The 19,485-nt window shown below is 49.1% G+C and overlaps 1 protein-coding gene and 1 long non-coding RNA gene across 2 annotated transcripts; one reads left to right on the top strand and one right to left on the bottom strand.

Annotated features, from left to right (window-relative positions):
• The first annotated feature begins 5,645 nt into the window (after positions 1-5,645).
• Positions 5,646-8,893, top strand: LOC112314063 (patr class I histocompatibility antigen, A-126 alpha chain). The gene is made up of 8 exons (XM_053914770.1): positions 5,646-5,802; positions 6,056-6,334; positions 6,588-6,866; positions 7,428-7,703; positions 7,803-7,910; positions 8,332-8,364; positions 8,475-8,522; positions 8,683-8,893. The coding sequence occupies exons 1-8, from the start codon at positions 5,739-5,741 to the stop codon at positions 8,685-8,687; spliced, it is 1,092 nt and encodes a 363-aa protein (XP_053770745.1). The 5' UTR covers positions 5,646-5,738; the 3' UTR covers positions 8,688-8,893.
• Positions 8,894-16,564: 7,671 nt separating this feature from the next.
• On the bottom strand, positions 16,565-18,565 carry LOC139440441 (uncharacterized). Its single transcript, XR_011650677.1, has 2 exons — positions 18,450-18,565; positions 16,565-17,115 (listed from the first exon to the last, which is right to left on the bottom strand). It is a non-coding gene; the product is annotated as an uncharacterized lncRNA (long non-coding RNA).
• Between the last annotated feature and the right edge of the window lie 920 nt (positions 18,566-19,485).

The raw sequence follows: 19,485 nt of genomic DNA on the forward strand, positions 1-19,485 counted from the left end.
GCCGGCGTGGAGAGGACTCATGGCAAGGGCGTGGCTGGAGGACTAGGGCAAGAGGCAGCTGGCAGATTGTGCAGTGCCCCATTTGTGGGCAGATAAACAGGGATGAACAACGGGGGAGCAAGACAGACTGAGCAACCCACGGTATCAGTGTAGGAAGGGAAATGAAGCCTCAAACCCCTGACTCAAAATACCTGTGGGGGTTGAGGCAGCAGCTAGAGAAAATCCCAGCCTCAAAGGAGAGTTCGTTGGAGAGATCCACAGGGTCCTAGAACGTACACAAACCCACCAACCTGGGAATCAGCAGCAGAAGGGCCCAATTTACTCGTGAGTGGCACAGGAAGTGACTGAAAGCCAGCAGAGAGCTGAGCAAGTGACATCATTCCCTTTCAGAACCCTTCCCCACATGCAACACCACAAGGCAGTGACCCTCGTTGCCCCACCCTGGTGAATAAATAAGGCTCCACCCCTTACTACGTAACAGTTATGCTGAGACAAAAAAAAAAAAATGGCCAAAATGAAAGAACAGATCAAAACTCCAGAAAAAATACTACTAAGCAATGAAGAGATACGCAACCTATCAGGTGCACAGTTCAAAACACTGGTAATCAGGATGCTCACAGAATTGGTTGAGTATGGTCACAAAATACAGGAAGAAGCGAAGGCTATGAAAAGAGAAATAACGGAAAATGCACAGGGAGCCAACAGTGACTGGAAGGAAAGTAGGACTCAAATCAACAGTTTTCACCAGAAGAAAGAAATAAACAGTCAACCAGAAGAGAATGAAGAAACAAGAATCCAAAAAAATGAGGAGAGGCTTAGGAACCTCCAGGACAACTTTAAACATTCCAACATCTGACTCTTAGGGGTGCCAGAAGGAGAAGAGGAAGGACAAAAAAGTTGAAAACTTATTTGAAAACATAATGGAGAACTTCCCCAATCTGGCAAAGGAAATAGACTTCCAGGAAGTCCAAGAACCACAGAAAGTCCCAAAAAAGTGGGACCCAAGGAAGCACACAGCAAGGCACATCATAATTACATTAGAGGGAGAGAACCTTAGAAGCAGCAAGAGAAAAGGAGACAGTTACCTACAAAGGAGTTCCCATAAGACTGTCAGCTGATTTCTCAAAAGAAGTCTTGCAGGCAAGAAGGCGCTGGAAAGGAGTATTCAGAGTCATGAAACATCCAAGATGAGTCTATCCAGCAAAGCTATTATTTAGAATGGGAGGGCAGATACAGTGCTTCCCAGATAAGGTCAAGTTAAAGGAGTTCATCATCACCAAGCCCTTATTATAGGAAATTTTAGGGGGACTAATCTAAGAAAAAGAAAACAAGTAGAATGACAACAAACTCACAACTACCAACAACAAAACCTAAAACAAAAACAAAGACAAACTAAGCAAACAACTGGAACAGGAACAGAATCACAAAAATGGAGATCCCATGGAGGGGGTTATCAGCAGGAGGTAGAGGGAAGAGAATGGGGGGAAAGGTACAGGGAATAAGAAGCATAAATGGTAGGTACAAAATAGACTGTGGGAGGGTAAGAATAGTATGGGAAATGGAGAAGCCAAAGAACTTATATGTATGACCCATGAGCAGGAACTAAGGGCGGGGGAAATCCGAGTGGGATGGGGATGGGTGCAAGGAAGAGGGGAATAAACGGGAGGGAAATGGGATGACTGTAATAGCACAATCAATAAAAGTGTTTTTATAAAAAGAACATTAAAGTTGGCCAAAGAGTCTGAACAACTTACAGCCTGCTGGTGAATCGAAAGACCTTATCTCTCCTCAGCAAGGACACGTGAGAACAAATGGTTTTACCTGTCTTCCTCCCTGACCAGAGACTCAATAGATTAAATCACCCTCATTGGGAGAATCTAAACAACAAAGACCAAATTAATGACATTTGTGCCAGATGAGCCCAAGGACAGATGAAGTCAGGGGAACAAATAACAAAACAAAAACCAAAAAGCGTTGCAGCTAGACAGACCAAAGATAAAAGTCAAGTGAAACAGTGAATCGCCCAGCGAATATCCCAGTCCCCTCCATGTACTTATTTTGATGCAGCAACATATTAAAAACACCCCTGGAAAGCTGATGAAAATTCTGCTGGAACCGTCCCCTAAATTTCTCGCCCTGAGAAGAGAGATAAAAACCCTCCAGACAGAGACCTGGGGCAGCTCGCTCTAGAGTGCACCCACCCACCCGTGTGAGACATGAACTTCTTCCTGTCCTTCTGAGCTCTAAGGTCCCTTGAGATTACCAGCCAGGGGAGCAGTGGGCAGTGGTAGGTTGTCTCAGGCTTATCCCCCATGCTGGCTTTAAGGTCCCATTTGTCCCTGACTCTCCAGTGAGCTGACTGCAGCCTGACCTTGGCTCACTCCTTTCCTGTAACTCTTCCAGGAACCAGAGCAGCCCCACCTAGACTGTATCCTCTTACTTCTTCTACCCTAAGTCCTTCCTTACTGTCACTGTCCCCAGCTCTTATAAAAGTATGTTCAAAATCCCCTGGACTCAGGTTGTGAAATCTCATCAGAGGAAGTGAAGCTTCCACACACCACACACCACACACCACAGGCTGGCCTGAGGCGGAACTTCTCAGGCCCAGGCCTGTCTGGTGACAACAGTTGCAAAGGGACCCAGGAAAGTGAGTCATGGAGGCTCCCAGAGAAAACGCCCTGTGTTCATTGCAGCTCCACCACCCAAAACCTCTCTGAGTCTCCTTCCCCCTGTCCCCCACGAGGATCCCATATGCAGTGCCCAATGGGTTTACACTTGACCTTCTATGTAGATTCCATGGCGTCACTGCCTGAGACACGTTAAGAGATCCTCTGCTCATAGTTACCATCGTTCCATTGAATGGAGCATTTAGAGATATTCCATCCTTTCACTTTTACAAAAACACATTATAAGAAACATCCTTGAATATATTTTTGAAGTATATGTGATTAACTTCACAGGACAAATTCCTAATGGAGGAATTTCTGTGCCAAAATATAAGCACATTTTTTGCTGGGACCTCTTGCAAAAGCTCCTTCAGGAGTTTTGTCCTGGTTTTCAGCCCCTTTAACCTTTACAACAGAAGGTGCTGCCTCCGCTCTGGCTGAAACGCTCACCATTGAATTTCGTCTTTGCCAAACAGATGGTTGGACATTCGTGCTGTCACAGGACGTCAGCATCAGACACGGACATCCTGCAACAACGGCGACGTGAGACAGAACAACACCACACTGCGTGGGGTCTCAGCACAGACAGAAGGGAGACCTGTGCGGCACACACACCACCACGCAGCTGCGCGGTCGGCGAACAGAAGGGAAGGCGGGGTCTTTCTCATCACCCCTGCCCCTGGCTCCAGTGTGCTGCGTCCCCGAGTATTTCCTGAGATGCCAATCACAGACTTGCCCCCATGTCCTGAGGACACCAATCTAGAGGGGTCCCTGCGCCCACAGATCCTTCCGAGATCCCCGTCCATAGCCCAGGTCCTGGGCAGGTCCTGTCTCACCCGGTCCCGAGGGTGTGCTCCCCTCCCAGCAGTGATGCATACAGCTGGCTGTCTGCCCCCAGGCGCTCCTCCTGGTCTTTGGCGAAGAACACTGAAACGTCGTACCTTCCTCTGTCCACACTTTTATGCGTCTTTGCATGATTATGGGCGTGAGTTTGTGTCTCCGGAGCACGTGATTGACCTAGAAGAGTTTTGTGTTTTCCTTCATGGTTTTTCATCTTTCAGTTTTAGAGAATTTTTCATTCCTCAATTGTAAAAACTTCCTATAGGTTTTCATCTAAGGCAGAGGCATCCAAGGGTGCAGGGAAACAATCACTTGAATTCCGGGAGGAAATAAGAGGAAGACAAATTGGTAAGGAATCTAAGTTGGAACTCCAAAGTTTACATCTTCCTCTTTACAACTTTTCAATTACGTATGGGGCCTACAGGTATTTGGTACATACTGTGCTCAATACATATTTATTTCTTGAGTTAATAAAGCCTTGTGTGCCTGCTTGTGTTCTCCAGGTAACAAGCGAACATCAAGGGTCCCAAAGAGAAGTGCACAAGGACTAACTTCAGTGACCAGTGTTTTTGATCATTTAGAACCTTACGGCGTTCCGTCACATCTCTGTTGGTGTCTGAACACTCTACTTGTAAGTGGACACTAACTAACCTTTCTTGGGTCTGCTGTATTTTGAGGATTTATCTAAGACTCTCACAGACAAATAAAGTCAGCAGAACTGTATAGAAACGAATATAATATTGGTCATCAACTATAACTGAAAAATTAAAAGAGAACATTTAAAAAGAAGATAAGTATGTCCTGAATTCATGATATAAATTGATTAAATTCTTAACTGTCCTTAATGAAAATGGAGAACAAAGAAATATCCCCTTTGATGACCGGGAAACTGCACAAACACCCTTGTGCGGCATCCCCAAGTATCGTGAGCCCAGGAAAGTGACCTGTGAGGGCTGAGCAGCCTCTTTATTACAGAACAGAAAGTTCACTTAAGAGAATGAGTGGCACAGAGCTGTGATGACTGAGGTTTGGGGAACTGGCAAACACTCTCTCAAATGAACGTGAGCTCCTCCCTCAAGGAAAGTCAGCAGGCAGTTGACACGGGACAGCACTTGTTGTCTGGGTGGAATGGAAGCTCTCAGAGGAAAAGCAGGATTCTGGTAAACGTGTGTCTCACCACGGCAGCCAGACAGCTTCCCAGAGCTGACAACCATTTCCAGTGGGGTCTGCAGTACCCTTAACAATTGTGATTTTTGATGATGTGTCATTAAATGCACCAACCCTGGGAGATGTCTATCACTTAGTGAAACAATGCATCACTTTCAAATAATCCTGCATCAGTACAAGAGCCACTCGAGCAACGTTACAGAATAGGAAATACTCAATGGATTTGCTTCAGGCTCCACTTTGCAAAGAGCTTTTCAGGAACTACCACTTGTGTGGCTTTAGTGTGTGATCAAAGATGAATATCCACACTTACCTGAAAAGGTTATTAAAATGCTCCCCCTGCATATTGGTGTGAGGCTGTGTATTCATGTACTGCCACCAAAACAACAGATTAAACACAGAAGCAAATATGAAAACCCAGCAGATTTGTAATCATACAGACGAGCACTGAGATTTGCAAAAAAGTAAAACTTGAGCAGATCCACTCTTCTCACTACCTCATTTATTTCGGGAATAGTTTTTTTCATAAAAATATTATTTGTCATAACATATCATTGGTTATTAATATTATTCCAAATGAATTAATTTTTTCAAACTGTTTTATTCCGTATATTGATAAGCTATTGATAGCTATAACTCACATAAAATTATTTTGGGGATCTGCCATATTTTGTAAGACTGTGTACGTGTTCTGACACCAAAATGTTTGAGAGTCGCTGAATAAACAGCACCTGGGCCGGGACTCAGGGAGTCCTCTGCATAGAGAGTTCTTGGTGCAGGAGGAGGAGTCGGGGAAGAGTCCCGGTCCGGAAGCCAGGTTCTCAAGGTGTCAGCCTGAGGACGAGTCTGGGGCGGGAACTCTCAGGGTTGGGGCGTGCCCTTCTCCCGCGGGCTTTCCTTCTCCTTCTGCTGGGTCCTTCTGCCTGGAGACTCCTGACGTTCTGCTGCGATTCTGGTTTGTATGTAGCAACTCTGCAGGAGCCAATCGGGGGCAACGTGGTTTCGAGTATAAAGTCCTCCCCTAGCACCCAAGTTCGTTCTCCGCACACACTCAGGGTGTGGGTCATGGAGTCCCGACCACTGCTCCTGCTGCTCTCGGGGGCCCTGGCCCTGACCCAGACCTGGGCGGGTGAGTGGGTGGTCGGGAGGGAACCGCCTCTGGGGGGGCCTGAGCGAGGGGACCCGGCGGGGGCGCAGGACCCGGGGACAAGGGTGGCGCGTCTCCAGACCCCAGGCCCGAGAGCCCGAACTCCCGCCTCGGTCCTCCCCTCCTCCCGCCCCCACCCCCTTCTCTCAACCACCGCCCCCTTTTCTGTTTCCCGGACCATCTGCTGCTACCAGCCACCCTGCGTAACCAAGACGCCCGTCCTCCCCGTCCCCAGGCCCACACACCCTGAGACATTTCGGCACCTTACTGTCCGGACTCGGGGAGTCCCAGTATATCGGGGTCGGCTACGTGGACGACACGGAGGTCTTGCTGTTCGACAGCAACACCCCGAACCCGAGGGTGCAGCCGCGGATGCCGAGGAGGGAGCAGCCGTGGCTGGAGCAAGAAGACCCAGAGTTTTGGGCGGAGCAGACGTGGCTCTGGAAGCAGTGTGAACAGATTTCCCGAGCAAAGCTGAACAACCTGCGCGACTACTACAACCAGAGCAAGGATGGTGAGCGACGCTGGCTCGGTCCCGGCACAGCCCACGTGCACACGGACGGGCAGGAGTCTCCCCAAATCTGTGGGTCGGAACGTCCCTCTGGGAGATGCATCCCGGGAGGAGCCCGCGGGGACCCTAACCCAGTCTTTTTTTTTCACTCCATTACGTTTAATCTCCGCTGGCCGGGTCTTGACTAGTCGGGTGGGGGGCACATCTGTTCTCCAGGGGGACTAAGTGGGCGGGGCTGACTTTAGGGCGCGGTCAGGGTTTCACACCTTCCAGGTCATTTCTGGCTGCGTTGTGGGGTCAGACGGGCGCTTCCTCCGCGGGTTCGGTCACACCGCGTACGACGGAACCGAAACCTTCACCCTGAAATTGGAGCTGAGTCCCACCACCGAAGCCAACAAGACCACCCAGATCACCGTGCAGCGCGATTTGTTCCATCAGGACGATGTGGAGGGTTGGAGCGCCTACGTGGAGAACACCTGCGTGCACCGGCTTCGCCTGTTCCTGGAGAAGAGGAAGGAGACGCTGCTCCGAACAGGTACCAGGGTGCGGGCCTCCCCGAGGAGGGGATCTGTGGGTTGGGGCGGCTTCCTACCAGGAGAGGAGGAAAATGGGGCCGCGTCAGATCCCCCTCCTGCTTATGAGAGGGAAGACTCCTCCAGGGTTCCTTATTCTGTGACTCCGCCATGGGCCCAGCCTTCTCTAAAGGACAATAAAGGGACCCAGCCTCTCCCTGAAACACCCCACAGCAGCTCCCTCATACCCTGCAGCACCTGGTGCACAGGACGCTCTCCCTGGTTCTCAGGCTGAGACCAGTCTCTGGAGGCCTGACTCCTGGTTTGCTGAGTCATCAGCCTCCCCTTGAGTCTGTGTCTCCCCTTAGAGACCTGGACACTCCTACCCTAGGTTCTCACCCTGATTCGGGAACTTTCGAGGAAATAGGAGATTATCCCAAGTGCCTCTGTCCAGGCTGGTGTCTGGGTGGTGCTCTCCCTCCCCCCACCCCGCTGTCCTGTCCCCTCTCAGGGTAGTCACATGAGCGCTGCTGGACTGTCCCATGACCATGCAAAGTTCCTGATTTTTCTCCCCCTCCCCTCAGACCCGCCAAAGACACACGTGACCCACCACCCCATCTCTGACCACGAGGTCACCCTGAGGTGCTGGGCCCTGGGCTTCTACCCTTCGGACATCACCCTGACCTGGCAGCGTGACGGGGAGGACCTGACCCAGGACACAGAGCTTGTGGAGACCAGGCCTGCAGGGGACGGGACCTTCCAGAAGTGGGCGGCCATGGACGTGCCCCCCGGGGAGGAGCAGAGATACACATGCCGTGTGCAGCACCAGGCTCTGCCTGAGCCCCTGATTCTGAGATGGGGTGAGGAGGGGGCGTGGGCTCAGAGCCTCTCCTCAGGGTGTCCCTGAGCAGGGTCAGGACTCAGGCCTGAGGTTGGCCTCTCACCTTCCCCTCTTGCAGACCCCCCTCCTCAGACCACCATGACCACCGTGGGCATCGCTGCTGCCGCCCTGAGTCTCCTTGTAGCTGCTGCCGCTGGAGCTGTGCTGTGGAGGAGGAGGCACTCAGGTGGGCAAGGGGTTGGGATGATCCCCTGGGGATCATGCCCAGGTGGAAGTGTGCTCTGCCTCCTTAATGGTCATCGTGTCTCCTCATGGGTGCTTGTCCTTCTGGGGCCTATTTCCTACCACGGACCCTTTAGTGAGGCCCGTGGAAAAGTGAGGGACACATTTATCACCTGATGACTCTAGCGATGGGGACTGATTCCCATTTGTCACAGGACAGAGGGGAAGGTCCCTGCTGAGGACAGATGTTCAGAGTGGTGGTAGGTTGTTCCCCACACATGTACTTTCCCCATCCTTCCTGATCCTGCCCTGGGTGTTTAGTTGCAGTTCTGGAACCTTCCCTGTGCTTCAGAGTATGGGGCTCCTTTAGGGTCAAGGGACCCAGCCTTCCCCCTGACTTCTCACAGAACCTTTCCTTCCCACAGGCAAAGGCAGGGAGAGATACTCTCAGGCTGCCTGTAAGTCTGGGTGTTGGGGAGGTGAGGTCTGGGACCCTTGGAAGAGTGTGGGCTGGAGTCTGTGAGGGGGGCTCCCCCACCCCATAACTCTGCTGTTGTCTCTTCCCCAGGCAGCGACAGTTCCCAGGGTTCTGATGTGTCTCTCACGGCTCCTAAGGGTGAGACCCTGAGGGTAAAGAGTGGGGGGCATTGGGACCGAGGAGCACAGCTGTGATTTGAGGATTCTCTGAGCGGGACATTCTGAGCATGTGGTGGCTGTGGCAGAATGTGACACTTCTGAGACTGACCCTAATTTGTTCATGACAACTTTCTTTCCAGGGTGACAGAGCTGCTTTCTACAGGAGTTTGTGCTGAAAAAGTCCTTGCAGCCGCCCCTTGGGACTTTAAGAATCCCCGACTGCTGTTTCTGCACCCGGCATCGGAACGTTATTTAGTCATCTCAACATCCCTGCAGTATTTTAATATTAGTGAGATATATATATATATCTATATATATATAGATATATAGATATAGATATATATATACATACACACACACACACATATAAATAAATCAGAAGTGGTTTAGATTAAAAGTTCCAATGCGTATTGTTTCTGGTAGGTGTTATTCTATCTACACCTTCACCCCAGTTGTTCAGCTGTTTTAAGTCACTTTATGTTCATAAACTTACCATGAGGTGCGGAGACAACCTGGGTGGGACAGACTGGGTGCCATATGACGGGACACAGCACGGCTCCCCAGTGATGTTCCTGTGGACCACCTGTGTCAGTGCAACTAAGGGTTTCTTCCAGCACATCCGAATGAACCTTTTGGAGTCTCTGGAGTCCCCTGATTCTAACTGAGTACCACTTCGTTGGCTAGGAGTCGTCCGAAGCTTCTAGGCCCCCCTCTTTTAGACTCAGGGGTGTCCATGTGGGGTCAGAGGGCTGACCAATCTGAAACTGAGGAACATCTGCTTAAAGCAAGAGCCGTTCCAGCGTCCACTGTCCTTAGTCCACTGCAGACCCTGTTCTCATTCTGTAGATGCTGAGTCCTGGAAGGTCATGGCCAAGGAGCCAATGTCCTTAGTGGCTTCCTCTGAGAGTTACTCCTCAAGAGAGAGTCCTGGGGCTACAGGGCAGTCTGTCTGCTGGGCTGAGAACAGAATCAGGAGACAAGGGATCAGCGAGGCAGGAGGGAAAGGGGTGGGAAAGCTCCCAGGGTTCCAGGCTGCAGGTGCTGGGTGTTCTGAGGGGGCTGTGAGCAGTAGAAACAGTGGGAAGGGATTGGACACTGAATGCATTTGGAAGATGGATTTCACAGCATTTCCTAAGGATTCAAACTGGGGTGTGGGAAAGGAGTTAAGTAGGGCACCCCACATTAGTACTGTGCCCGCAGAACAATGGGGTTTTATGAGTAGAGATGGGGAAGACCCTGGCAAGAGCCTGTGTGGGGGAGGGGTGGGCATTGAAGCATTCAGCAGAAGAGAAGGTCAAGGTGAGGTGTGTCTTTTAGACACACCAGTGAGCTGTCAGGGTGGACAGGTGAGCGTGGGGACCCTGAGGAGAAACGTCTGGGCTGGAGACACAGATGTGGGGGTGACGCTACGAAAATGACATTTGAGTCTGTGCGTGTGGATGAGGCCACCAGGGGAGCCAGGGCTGTGGAAGAGGAAGGAACAAGGACTGGACACTACACCCACCTGTCCCCACAGTGGGGACATTCATCCTGGTCACTCACCCAGGTTGGTGACAGCCAGGTCTCCCCGTCACACAGTCACCATTTGGTGTTTGTCATTCATTAGTCATTTCTGGGGAGAGATTCTGAGGTTGTCCTGCTGTGCTCTTCACCACTTCTACACTCACCCTCCTTAGCCCCTCCTATGACTTCCTCCCAAGTCAGCGAAAATGTGATGTCGTCCCGTATCAGCCCTGGACACTGATTAGTAGGGGGTAGAGAACAGCACAGGGAATATAGTCAATAATGTTTTCTTAAATACATATGGTGTCAGATGGGTCCTAGATATAATGGGGAGATTATTTAATAAGCTATATATATAATGTTTAATCACTCCTTTTTACATCTGAAACTAATATAGTATGTTAAGTGTAACTGAAAAATTAAAAGAATGAACTCATGGACACAGACAACAGTGTGGATTTTGTGTGGGGGAGGGGATGGGTGGAGGTGGGAGAGTGTATGGGGGGAATAAATGGTGAAGGAGAAAAACAAGCAAAAATAAATAAATAATTGTTTTAAGTTAAAAAAAAAAAAGTGCTATGTTGACCAGTGTGAAAGACCTGGGGACAGAGTTTCGAGAACAGAAGGAGCTGAAGGAATGTGCCCAGTGAGAAGCACAGTGACGGGAGCTCCTGGCCCAGATGTCCCTGCACCCCAATGACATGTGCCTCTAAGCTCAGCTGCTCTCCAGGAACTGGGGACACTTTCTCTCTCTCCTCCCCGCTGCTCCTGCGAGTATCTCGGTAATGGCCATTGCTGTCCCCCGTCACCAGATGTTCCTGAGTGTGATCTGCATGGGACTAGTTTTCTCTACATTAGAGACGCCCCAGGCTCCCCACACAGACGGTGTCCCTGACAGGAGAGGTGACATGATAGTGGCCTGTCTGTGGGGAGGTCAGGACCACCCACTCTGTCCCTGTAACTGGGGTCAGGTGTGGCCCTGCCTGACCTGTGCCTGCACAGAGCTGTGGAGCACAGACCAGCCAGGTGGGGGCTCCCTCGAGTCCACTCTCAGGGCAGAACCAGGAGGGGTCAGCCCAGGAAGGACTTGGAGCTGAGGGTGGGCAGTGCCTGGGCCGGACCCTGCTGAGCCTGCCTGGTCCTGAGCTGCCCCTCATGCCTGGGCTGGGCAGGTGGGAGGAGAGCAAGTGATGGGGGTGGTTCAGGTGGAGCCAGACTCCGGAGGTTCCCTGCAGGTCCCTGTGCCCTGGAGTTTCCGTCTGAGAGAGTGAGGGGTAGTTCCCTTGCCACCTGGGTGCAGCCTGTATGGCAGGAGCCACGGGCCTCTTCCACCCTGTACAAAATTCCTATTTTCTGAGATCTCGCGGGTTTAGGGTTGGGTGTGAGGACAGCTGTGTGAACTGACAGGCAGTATTCGGTTATGATGTCAAAATCCAGGACCGTGAAATGAGACCCAATGACAGACACACACGCAGAATGGACAGAAGGACACAGAGAAGTGTGGGCCCTTCAGTGACCCCACACACTTTTCCTGTTTCAAATCCCCCTGCAGGAGGTGCCGGCCTCTCAGTAATTTGTGCTGGGACATCGTCACCCTCCCGTGTGGTTACTGTGTGAGACTGTCGCTCACATTTCTGTCTCTCATTGAATGGGGAAGCCCCTCTGACCTCTCTTAACCCGAGGCAGCAGGGAAGGAAAAAGAATTTGGAGTGAGATGAAGTCCCATTATTTTCCAAGCCCGCCAGAATGAGTGCATGTTGTGAAAATAACTAAAATATGACTTTTTAAAAAATACCCTCATGAATCAGACAATACCTTCTGCAGTAACTCAACACTGTGCTTCATGTTTGGAAATACCATGGACTGAGTGCCCCTTGGGCCATGCTGAGGTCTGCATGTTTGCATTGATAAACCCATGTGCTAAAATTCTAACCCCCAGCTCTGGCAGTAGCTCCGCTGGATGCAGGTTGGATCCCAGATGCATAATAAGTTCAACAACCAATCGATGTCTCTCTGTCTGTCTGTCTCTCTCTGTTCCCATCTCTGTCTCCTTCCTTCCCTCTCTCTCTGTTAAATCAATTAATAAATTGCTTTTTAAAGTATAAATATAACCCCCACACATATTATAAGAGGTGGGGCCCTGGCAATTGCTCAGATCTCGAGGGCGGAGCGTTTGTGAGTGGGATGCGTTTCTTACCAAACAGGCTCCAGAGAGAAGTCTTGTTCCTTCCGCTTGGTGAAGTGACAGTAAAAGGGCATAGCCCATGACACAGGAGGGCCCCCACCTGTACATGGCCATGCAGGAGCCCTGATCCGGGACTCACAGCCTGCAGAACGGTGAGCCACACACAGCTTTGCCTCCAAGTCACCTGTTTGGTGGTATTTTGTTACAGCGACCCCAAGGGAGCAAGACAGGCTGATACTGAAAGGGACTTGAGGGCCACGTCCAGGGCTCCCTCTGAGGTCGCTGTGGGGGTTGCGGGGGGAAGGGCTGGGCAGGTCCACACTAAAGAAAAGTCCTTCAGAGCCTCTGCCCACTCTGACGTGGCCCCTCTTCCCAGTCCCACCTCCTGCGTCTGTAGCCCTGGGCACAGGACAGACTCTGTAGCCGGGCTTTTTCATTCTCCCAAAGAGGGGAACACCGCTAGGTTCCTGGCTGTAAATGTTATCATCTCCCCTGCCCAGAGGTAATGAAAATAAGTATAAAGAATACTTGCAGCCCTGGCAGGGTGTCTCAGTTGGTTGGACCATTGTCCCTCAAAGCAAAAGTTGGGGTGTTGGATCCCTGGTCAGGTCACATACATGGCTGGTTTGATCCCCAGTCAGGCACGTATGGGAGGCAAATGATCAATGTTCCTCTCTCACGTCAATGTTTTCTCCACGTCTCACTCTCTCTCCTTTTCCCTCTCTCTAAAATCAACAAAACCTGTCCTCAGGTGAGGATTATATGTAAAAACAATGAAAGGAAGCAATACGAAATATGAGAAAACCATTTTTGAAATAGAGAATCTTGGGGTTTCCCCCCCCCCATCTATAAGGACGAATCACCATCTTCCAAATAAACCTGTTGGCCACAAATTAGAATTACAGAGTTGTTTTTTCTTCTCCCCCACCAGTTTAAGAAAAAAAAAGACAAGATTACGTCAGGTATCACACAAATTGCTGATCGCTGGATGGGAGGAGGTTTGCAGGGCTGGGCGGAAGAGCTGAAGGGATTAAAAAGTACAGATTGGTGGTTACAGAATAGTCCCAGGGATGGGAAGGACAACCTGGGGAATATAGTCGGTAACATTGTAACAGCTATGCATGGTGCCAGGTGGGAATAGACTTAATGGGGGGATCGCTTTGTAAATTATACAAATATCTAATCATTGCTATGCACCTAACACTCATGTAATACTGTGTGACCACTGCAAAAAAAGAAAAGAAACACTAAGATCCCTTTTTTAAAAAAATGCCTCAGGCCCTTGTGGGGGAGTTCAGTTGGTTAGAGTGTCATCCCCATTCGCCAGGGTTGTGGATTTGATCCCCAGTCAGGGCGCATACAAGACTCAACCAATGAATATAAATAAGTAGAACAACAAATCTCTTTTTCCCTCTCCCTCTCTCCCTCCCTCTCCCTTTCTCTGAAATTAAAAAACAAAAACAAAACAAAACAAACCTCTAAAATAAGAACCAGCTAATGGAGAAAAGAGTCTTCTGGCCAACACGGAGGTGTAGGTAGATACCATTTGCCTCCTTGCACAACCAAAAGAAGGACACAACAAATTTAAAAACAAAAAATAATCAGAACTGCCAGAAAATGGAACTGTATGGAAGTCCAACAACAACCAAAGAGTTAAAGAAGAAACATTCATCCAGACTGGTATGAGGGGCGGAGACAGGCGGAAAGGAGTCTCTTCAAGGTGGCGGCTGGAGGACTTGAGCAGGAGAGGCAGTGGCAGGCAGACCTGGAGAGGCAGTGATTGGCAGAGCAGGGGCCCCACATTTGTTTGAGGATAAACCAGGAAGAACAACTGGGGAGTGAGACAGACCACACAACCCAGGGTTCCAGCGCAGGGAAATAAAGCCTCAAAACCTGTGGAGGTTGTGGCACTGGTGGGAGAAATTCCCAGCCTCACAAGAGAGTTCGTTGGAGAGACCCACAGGGTCCCAGAATGTACACAAACCTACCCACCTGGGAATCAGCACCAGCAGGGCCCAATTTGCTTGTGGGCAGCAGGGGAAGTGACTGAACGTGGGGCCAGAGCTGAGCAAGCGGCATTGTTCCCTCTCAGACCCCTCCCCCACATACAGTGCCACAACGCAGTGACGTGGGTTGCCCCACCCTAGCGAATACCCAAGGCTCCACCCCTTATTATGTAATGGTCATGCCCAGATGAAAATATATAGCTCAAAGGAAGGAAAAGATCAAAGCTCCAAAAACAGAACTAAGCAATGAAGAGACAGCCAACGTATCAGATGCACAGTTCAAAACACTGGTAATCAGGTTGCCCACAGAAATGGTTGAGTATAGTAGCAAAATAGAGGAAGAAGTGAAGGTTATGAAGAGTGAAATAAAGGAAAGCATACAGGGAACCAATAGTGAAGGGAAGAAAATTGGGAATGAAATCAATAATTTGGAGCAGAAGGAAGAAATAAACATTCAACCATGAAGCAGAATGAAGAAACAAGAATTCAAAAAAATGAGGAGAGGCTTAGGAACCTCCAGGACAACTTTAACTGTCTCAACATCCTACTAATAGGAGTATCAAAAGGGGAAGAAAGAGCAAGAAATTGAAAACTTACTTGAACAAATAATGAAGGAGAACTTCCCCAATCTGGCAAAGGAAATAGATTTTCAGGAAGTCCAGGAAGCTCAGGGAGTCCCAAAGAAGCTGGACCCAAAGAAGCACACAGCAAGGCACATCATAATTACATCACCCAAGATTAAAGATAAGGAGAGAATCTTAGAAGCAGCAAGAGAAAAGGAGACAGTTACCTACAAAGGATTTCCCATATGACTGTCAGCTGATTTCTCAAGACAAACCTTATAGGCAAGAAAGGGCTGGAAAGAGGTATTCGAATCATGAAAGGCAAGAAATTACATCCAAGATTACTCTATCCAGCAAAGCTTTCATTTAGAATGGAAGGGCAGATAAAGTGCTTCCCAGATAAGGTCAAGTTAAAGGAGTTCATCATCACCAAGCTCTTATTATATGAAATGTTAAAGAGACTTTCTAAGAAAAAGAAGATAAAAAATATGAACATTTAAATGACAACAAACTCAGAACTATCAACAACTGAACCTAAAAACAAAAACAAAAATGAACTAGGCAAACAACTAGAACAGGAACAGAACCACAGAAATGGAGATCACAGGGAGGGTTATCAGCAGGGGAGTGGGAGGAGGGAAAATGGGGGAAAATGTACAGGGAATAAGAAGCATAAATGGTAGGTGCAAAATAGACAGGGGGAGGTTAAGAATAGTATAGGAAATGGAGAAGCCAAAGAACTTATATGTATGACCCATGGACGTGAACTAAGGGGGGGGAATGACGGTGGGGTGGGTACAGGGAGGAGGGGAATAAAGGGGAGAAAAAATGGGACAACTCTAGTAGCATGATCAATAAAATATATTTTAAAAGATTAATAAAATAAAATAAACATAGCATTCTTAAAACAATATGTACATAACAAAAGAGGGGTCGTTTATGTTTTTGTTTTTATTTTTCAGAGAGAGGGGAAGGAGGGAGAAAGGGAGAGAAACATCTATGTGAGAGAAAAACATCGATGTGAGAGAGAAACCTCAATCAGTTGCCTCTCTCTGTGACTAGGAATCCGACCGGCACCCTTTTGCTTTGCAGGATGACACCAAACCAACTGAGCCACACCAGTCAGGGCACAAAAGAGGTTTAAAGGGCCAGTTGAGGGCTACAAACACCACGCAATCTCACTGGTATGTGGAATCTAATGAACAAAATAGACCACAGGTGGCAAACACAAGGCCCGCGGGCCCAATCCGGCCCTCCACCTTGTTTTATCCGGCCTGGCACCTTGTTTCTACCATGGCAGCGCCGAGCTCCGTGCCCCTAGTTAAGGAGTAGTTACATGTATACAGTCCTAAAATTACATTCGGCCCTTTGAAGGCAAACCGTGAGACTAATGTGGCCCCCCCGGTAAAAATGAGTTTGACACCCCTGAAATAGACACAGGCACGGACACAGGGAGCAGACTGACAGCTGTTAGAGGGGGTGGGGAGTGGGGGACGGGATAAAAGAAAGTGAAGGGATCAGCCAAAGAACGGAGGACAGTGGAGTGATGCCCAGAGGGAAGGGGGTTGAGGGCAGGGGCGAAGTGGGCAAGAGGGAGAAAATGGGACATTGGTAATAATGTCAACAATAAAAATAGTTAAAAAGTAAAAAAATTTTAAAAACAAGGTCGTGTGACGCCTGGTGATTCTCAGGTGCTGCTACTACCATCAGCATTCCGGTGATTCCACGCATTTTTAGGCAAATCAGTCACCAACATTCCAAAGGATCAGATTTTACTATTGAGAGAGAAAATCTTGTCATTTTTGATATTCCTCTCCCAAGAGAGGACCAGAAATAATATTCAGGATCTAATCTATAATGATTACATGGCAATGTTTTGTTCACATTCATTTAAAAATAACTTTCATACACAACTATTTCCTTTGTTCCTGGTAACCTCTCTCTGGGGTGGGAAAATCTCATTACCTCCAGGAAAATCTGATGGGATTGAGTGGGACAGACAGGAAGTGAGTGAGGTGGGGGAAGGAACCTGCCTGATAAAAGGGGCTTGCTGATAGGCCTCGCTCCAGAGCTGAGCCAACAGGGGAAGCAAAAGAGGACCTAGTGCATGAGAGGTGAGTCCATGGTTTTTACTTTCCAGTTTCTACGAAAGGTTCAGAAGTGTTGTCTGAGGCCTGCTCAATGCGAGGCATGGCACAGGCACGTAGGGACGAAGTGCCTTTGATGGGGGCAGTGGGCAGAACTCAGATGTCCAACATCAGCTTGTAGAACAACACGGTCATCATTTTCCTGAGTCAGATCCGAGATGGGCGGACCCTGCAAGGTGGTAAGTGGAGTGTTAGCCACTGACTTAGTCTGCCTCTCAGGTTCAAGTTGGAGGATTTCTGGGTCTCAACCAGCACTGTCTACCCGATATATAAAGTGACACAGAGACGTCATCGTAAACTAGTTTTCTTTAAAAAAGTTTTTTTTAGCTTACTGATGTGAGAGAGAGAGAGAGAGAGAGAAGCGCGGATTTGTTGTGAACTCATTTATGAATTCACTGGTTGCTTCTTGTCGGAGCCCTGGCCAGGGATTGAACCTGCAACCTTGGGGTATCAGGACAATGGTCTAACCAAGTGGGCTCCCCAGCCAGGGCTAACCTCATTTTCTAGAAGCCACATATACAAAGTGTAAAAAAACCCAAAAACCTAATGCATTATAACTGGCAAAAGGCAGTCATTTCAACATTTCATCAGTTTCGAAAGTTCTTTGGGAGGTGGCCTATATTCTACTTTCCTGTGATGTCTTCAAATTCGAGGGGTATATCTTATGCTCAACACAGTTCAATGTGGTTAAGCCCCATCCCAGTGGCTCAATAGTAGCCACTCCAGGCTTGAGGCTGCCAGATGAGACACTCAGGTAGCCCTGGCCAGGTGGCTCAGCTGGTTTGATCGTCATCCCGTATCACTGAAGGTTGAGGGCTGAGCTCCATTCAGGGCACATGTGTACAAGAAGCAACCGATCTCTCTCTCCCTCTCTCTCTCTCTCTCTCTCTCTCTCTCTCTGCCCTGACCCTTTCCTCCACTTCCTCTCTGTCTCTAAAACCAATAAAAACCTTGGGTGAGGGGGAACCAAGATGGCGGCGTAGGTAGACACACTGCGCCTCCTCGCACAACCAGAACTGACAGAGAATTGAACAGCAAGGGGGACTGACACCAAGGAAACAGAAAATAATCATTCATCCAGACTGGTAGGAGGGGCGGAGACGGGCACCGGGGTGGAGAGGACTCGCGTGGCTGTGGCGGGACTGAGACTGGCGGAGTGTGGGACAAATGGCGCAGGCAGTCCGAGCACTAGCAGACCCTGCGGCCCCACATTTGCACAGATAAACCCAGAGGGCTGGACTCAGAGTGGCGGAGAGTGGGGCAGGCAGAGTGGCAGGTAGCACCTTGCAGCACCACATTCGCCCACAGATAAATCGGACGAACGGCGGGCAGCGAAGCAGACCGCTGCGCAACCCAGGGCTCCAGCTTGGGGAAATAAAGCCTCAAACCTCTGATTGAAAGCGCCCGTGGGGGTTGGGGCGGCAGCAGGAGAGACTCCCAGCCTCACAGGAGAGGTTGTTGGAGAGACCCACAGGGGCCTAGAGTGTGCACAGACCCACTTACTCGGGAACCAGCACCAGAGTGGCCCAGTTTGATTGTGGGTAGCGGAGTGGAAGATTGAAATCCGGAGGAGTGTGAGGCAGGCGCCATTGCTCCCTCTCGGCCCCGCCCCCACGTACAGCATCACAGCCGTAGCGACCAGCATTACCCCGCCCTGGTGAACACCTAAGGCTCCGCCCCTTAAAGTAACACGCGCAAAGACAGACAAACAAACAAAAATGGCCCAAATGACAGAACACTTCAAAGCTCCAGAAAAAATACAACTAAGCGACGAAGAGATAGCCAACCTATCGGATGCACAGTTCAAAGCACTGGTTATCAATATGCTCACAGACTTGGTTGAATCTGTTCAAAAACCAGATGAAAAAATGAAGCCTATGCTAAGAGAAACATAGTGATGCGAAGGAAACTGGGACTCAAATCAATGGTGTGGATCAGAAGGAAGAAACAAACATCCAACCACAAAAGAATGAAGAAACAAGAACTTGGAAAAATGAGGAGAGGCTTAGAAACCCCCAGGACACCTTGAAACGTTCCAACATCTGAATTATAGGGGTGCCAGAAGGAGAAGAGGAAGAACAAAAAATAGAAAACTTATTTGAACAAATAATGAAGGAGAACTTCCCTAATCTGGCAAAGGAAATAGACTTCTGGGAAGTCCGGGAAGCTCAGAGAGTCCCAAAGAAGCTGGACCCAAGGAGGAACACACCAAGGCACATCATAATTACATTACCCAAGATTAAACTCAAGGGCCTACATCCAAGATTACTGTATCCAGCAAAGCTATCATTTAGAATGGAAGGGAAGATAAAGTGCTTCTCAGATAAGGTCAAGTTAAAGAAGTTCATCATCACCAAGCCCTTATTATATGAAATGTTAAAGGGAGTTACCTAAGAAAAAGAAGATCAAAAATAGGAACAGTAAAAATGACAGCAAACTCACAGTTATTAACGACCACACCTCAAATAAAAACAAAAGCAAACTAGGCAAACAACTAGAACAGGAACAGAACCATAGAGATGGAGATCACATGGAGGGT

Source organism: Desmodus rotundus, chromosome 12 (genome assembly GCF_022682495.2).
Source record: "Desmodus rotundus isolate HL8 chromosome 12, HLdesRot8A.1, whole genome shotgun sequence".
Taxonomy (NCBI): Eukaryota; Metazoa; Chordata; class Mammalia; order Chiroptera; family Phyllostomidae; genus Desmodus; species Desmodus rotundus.

Excerpts from the sequence above, each read along its gene's own strand:
- LOC112314063 (XM_053914770.1), top strand. The coding sequence starts at position 5,739 with ATGGAGTCCCGACCACTGCTCCTGCTGCTCTCGGGGGCCCTGGCCCTG. Across the intron at positions 7,704-7,802 it reads GCCCCTGATTCTGAGATGGG|ACCCCCCTCCTCAGACCACC; the intron begins GTGAGGAGGGGG and ends CCCCTCTTGCAG. Across the intron at positions 8,365-8,474 it reads GAGATACTCTCAGGCTGCCT|GCAGCGACAGTTCCCAGGGT; the intron begins GTAAGTCTGGGT and ends TCTCTTCCCCAG.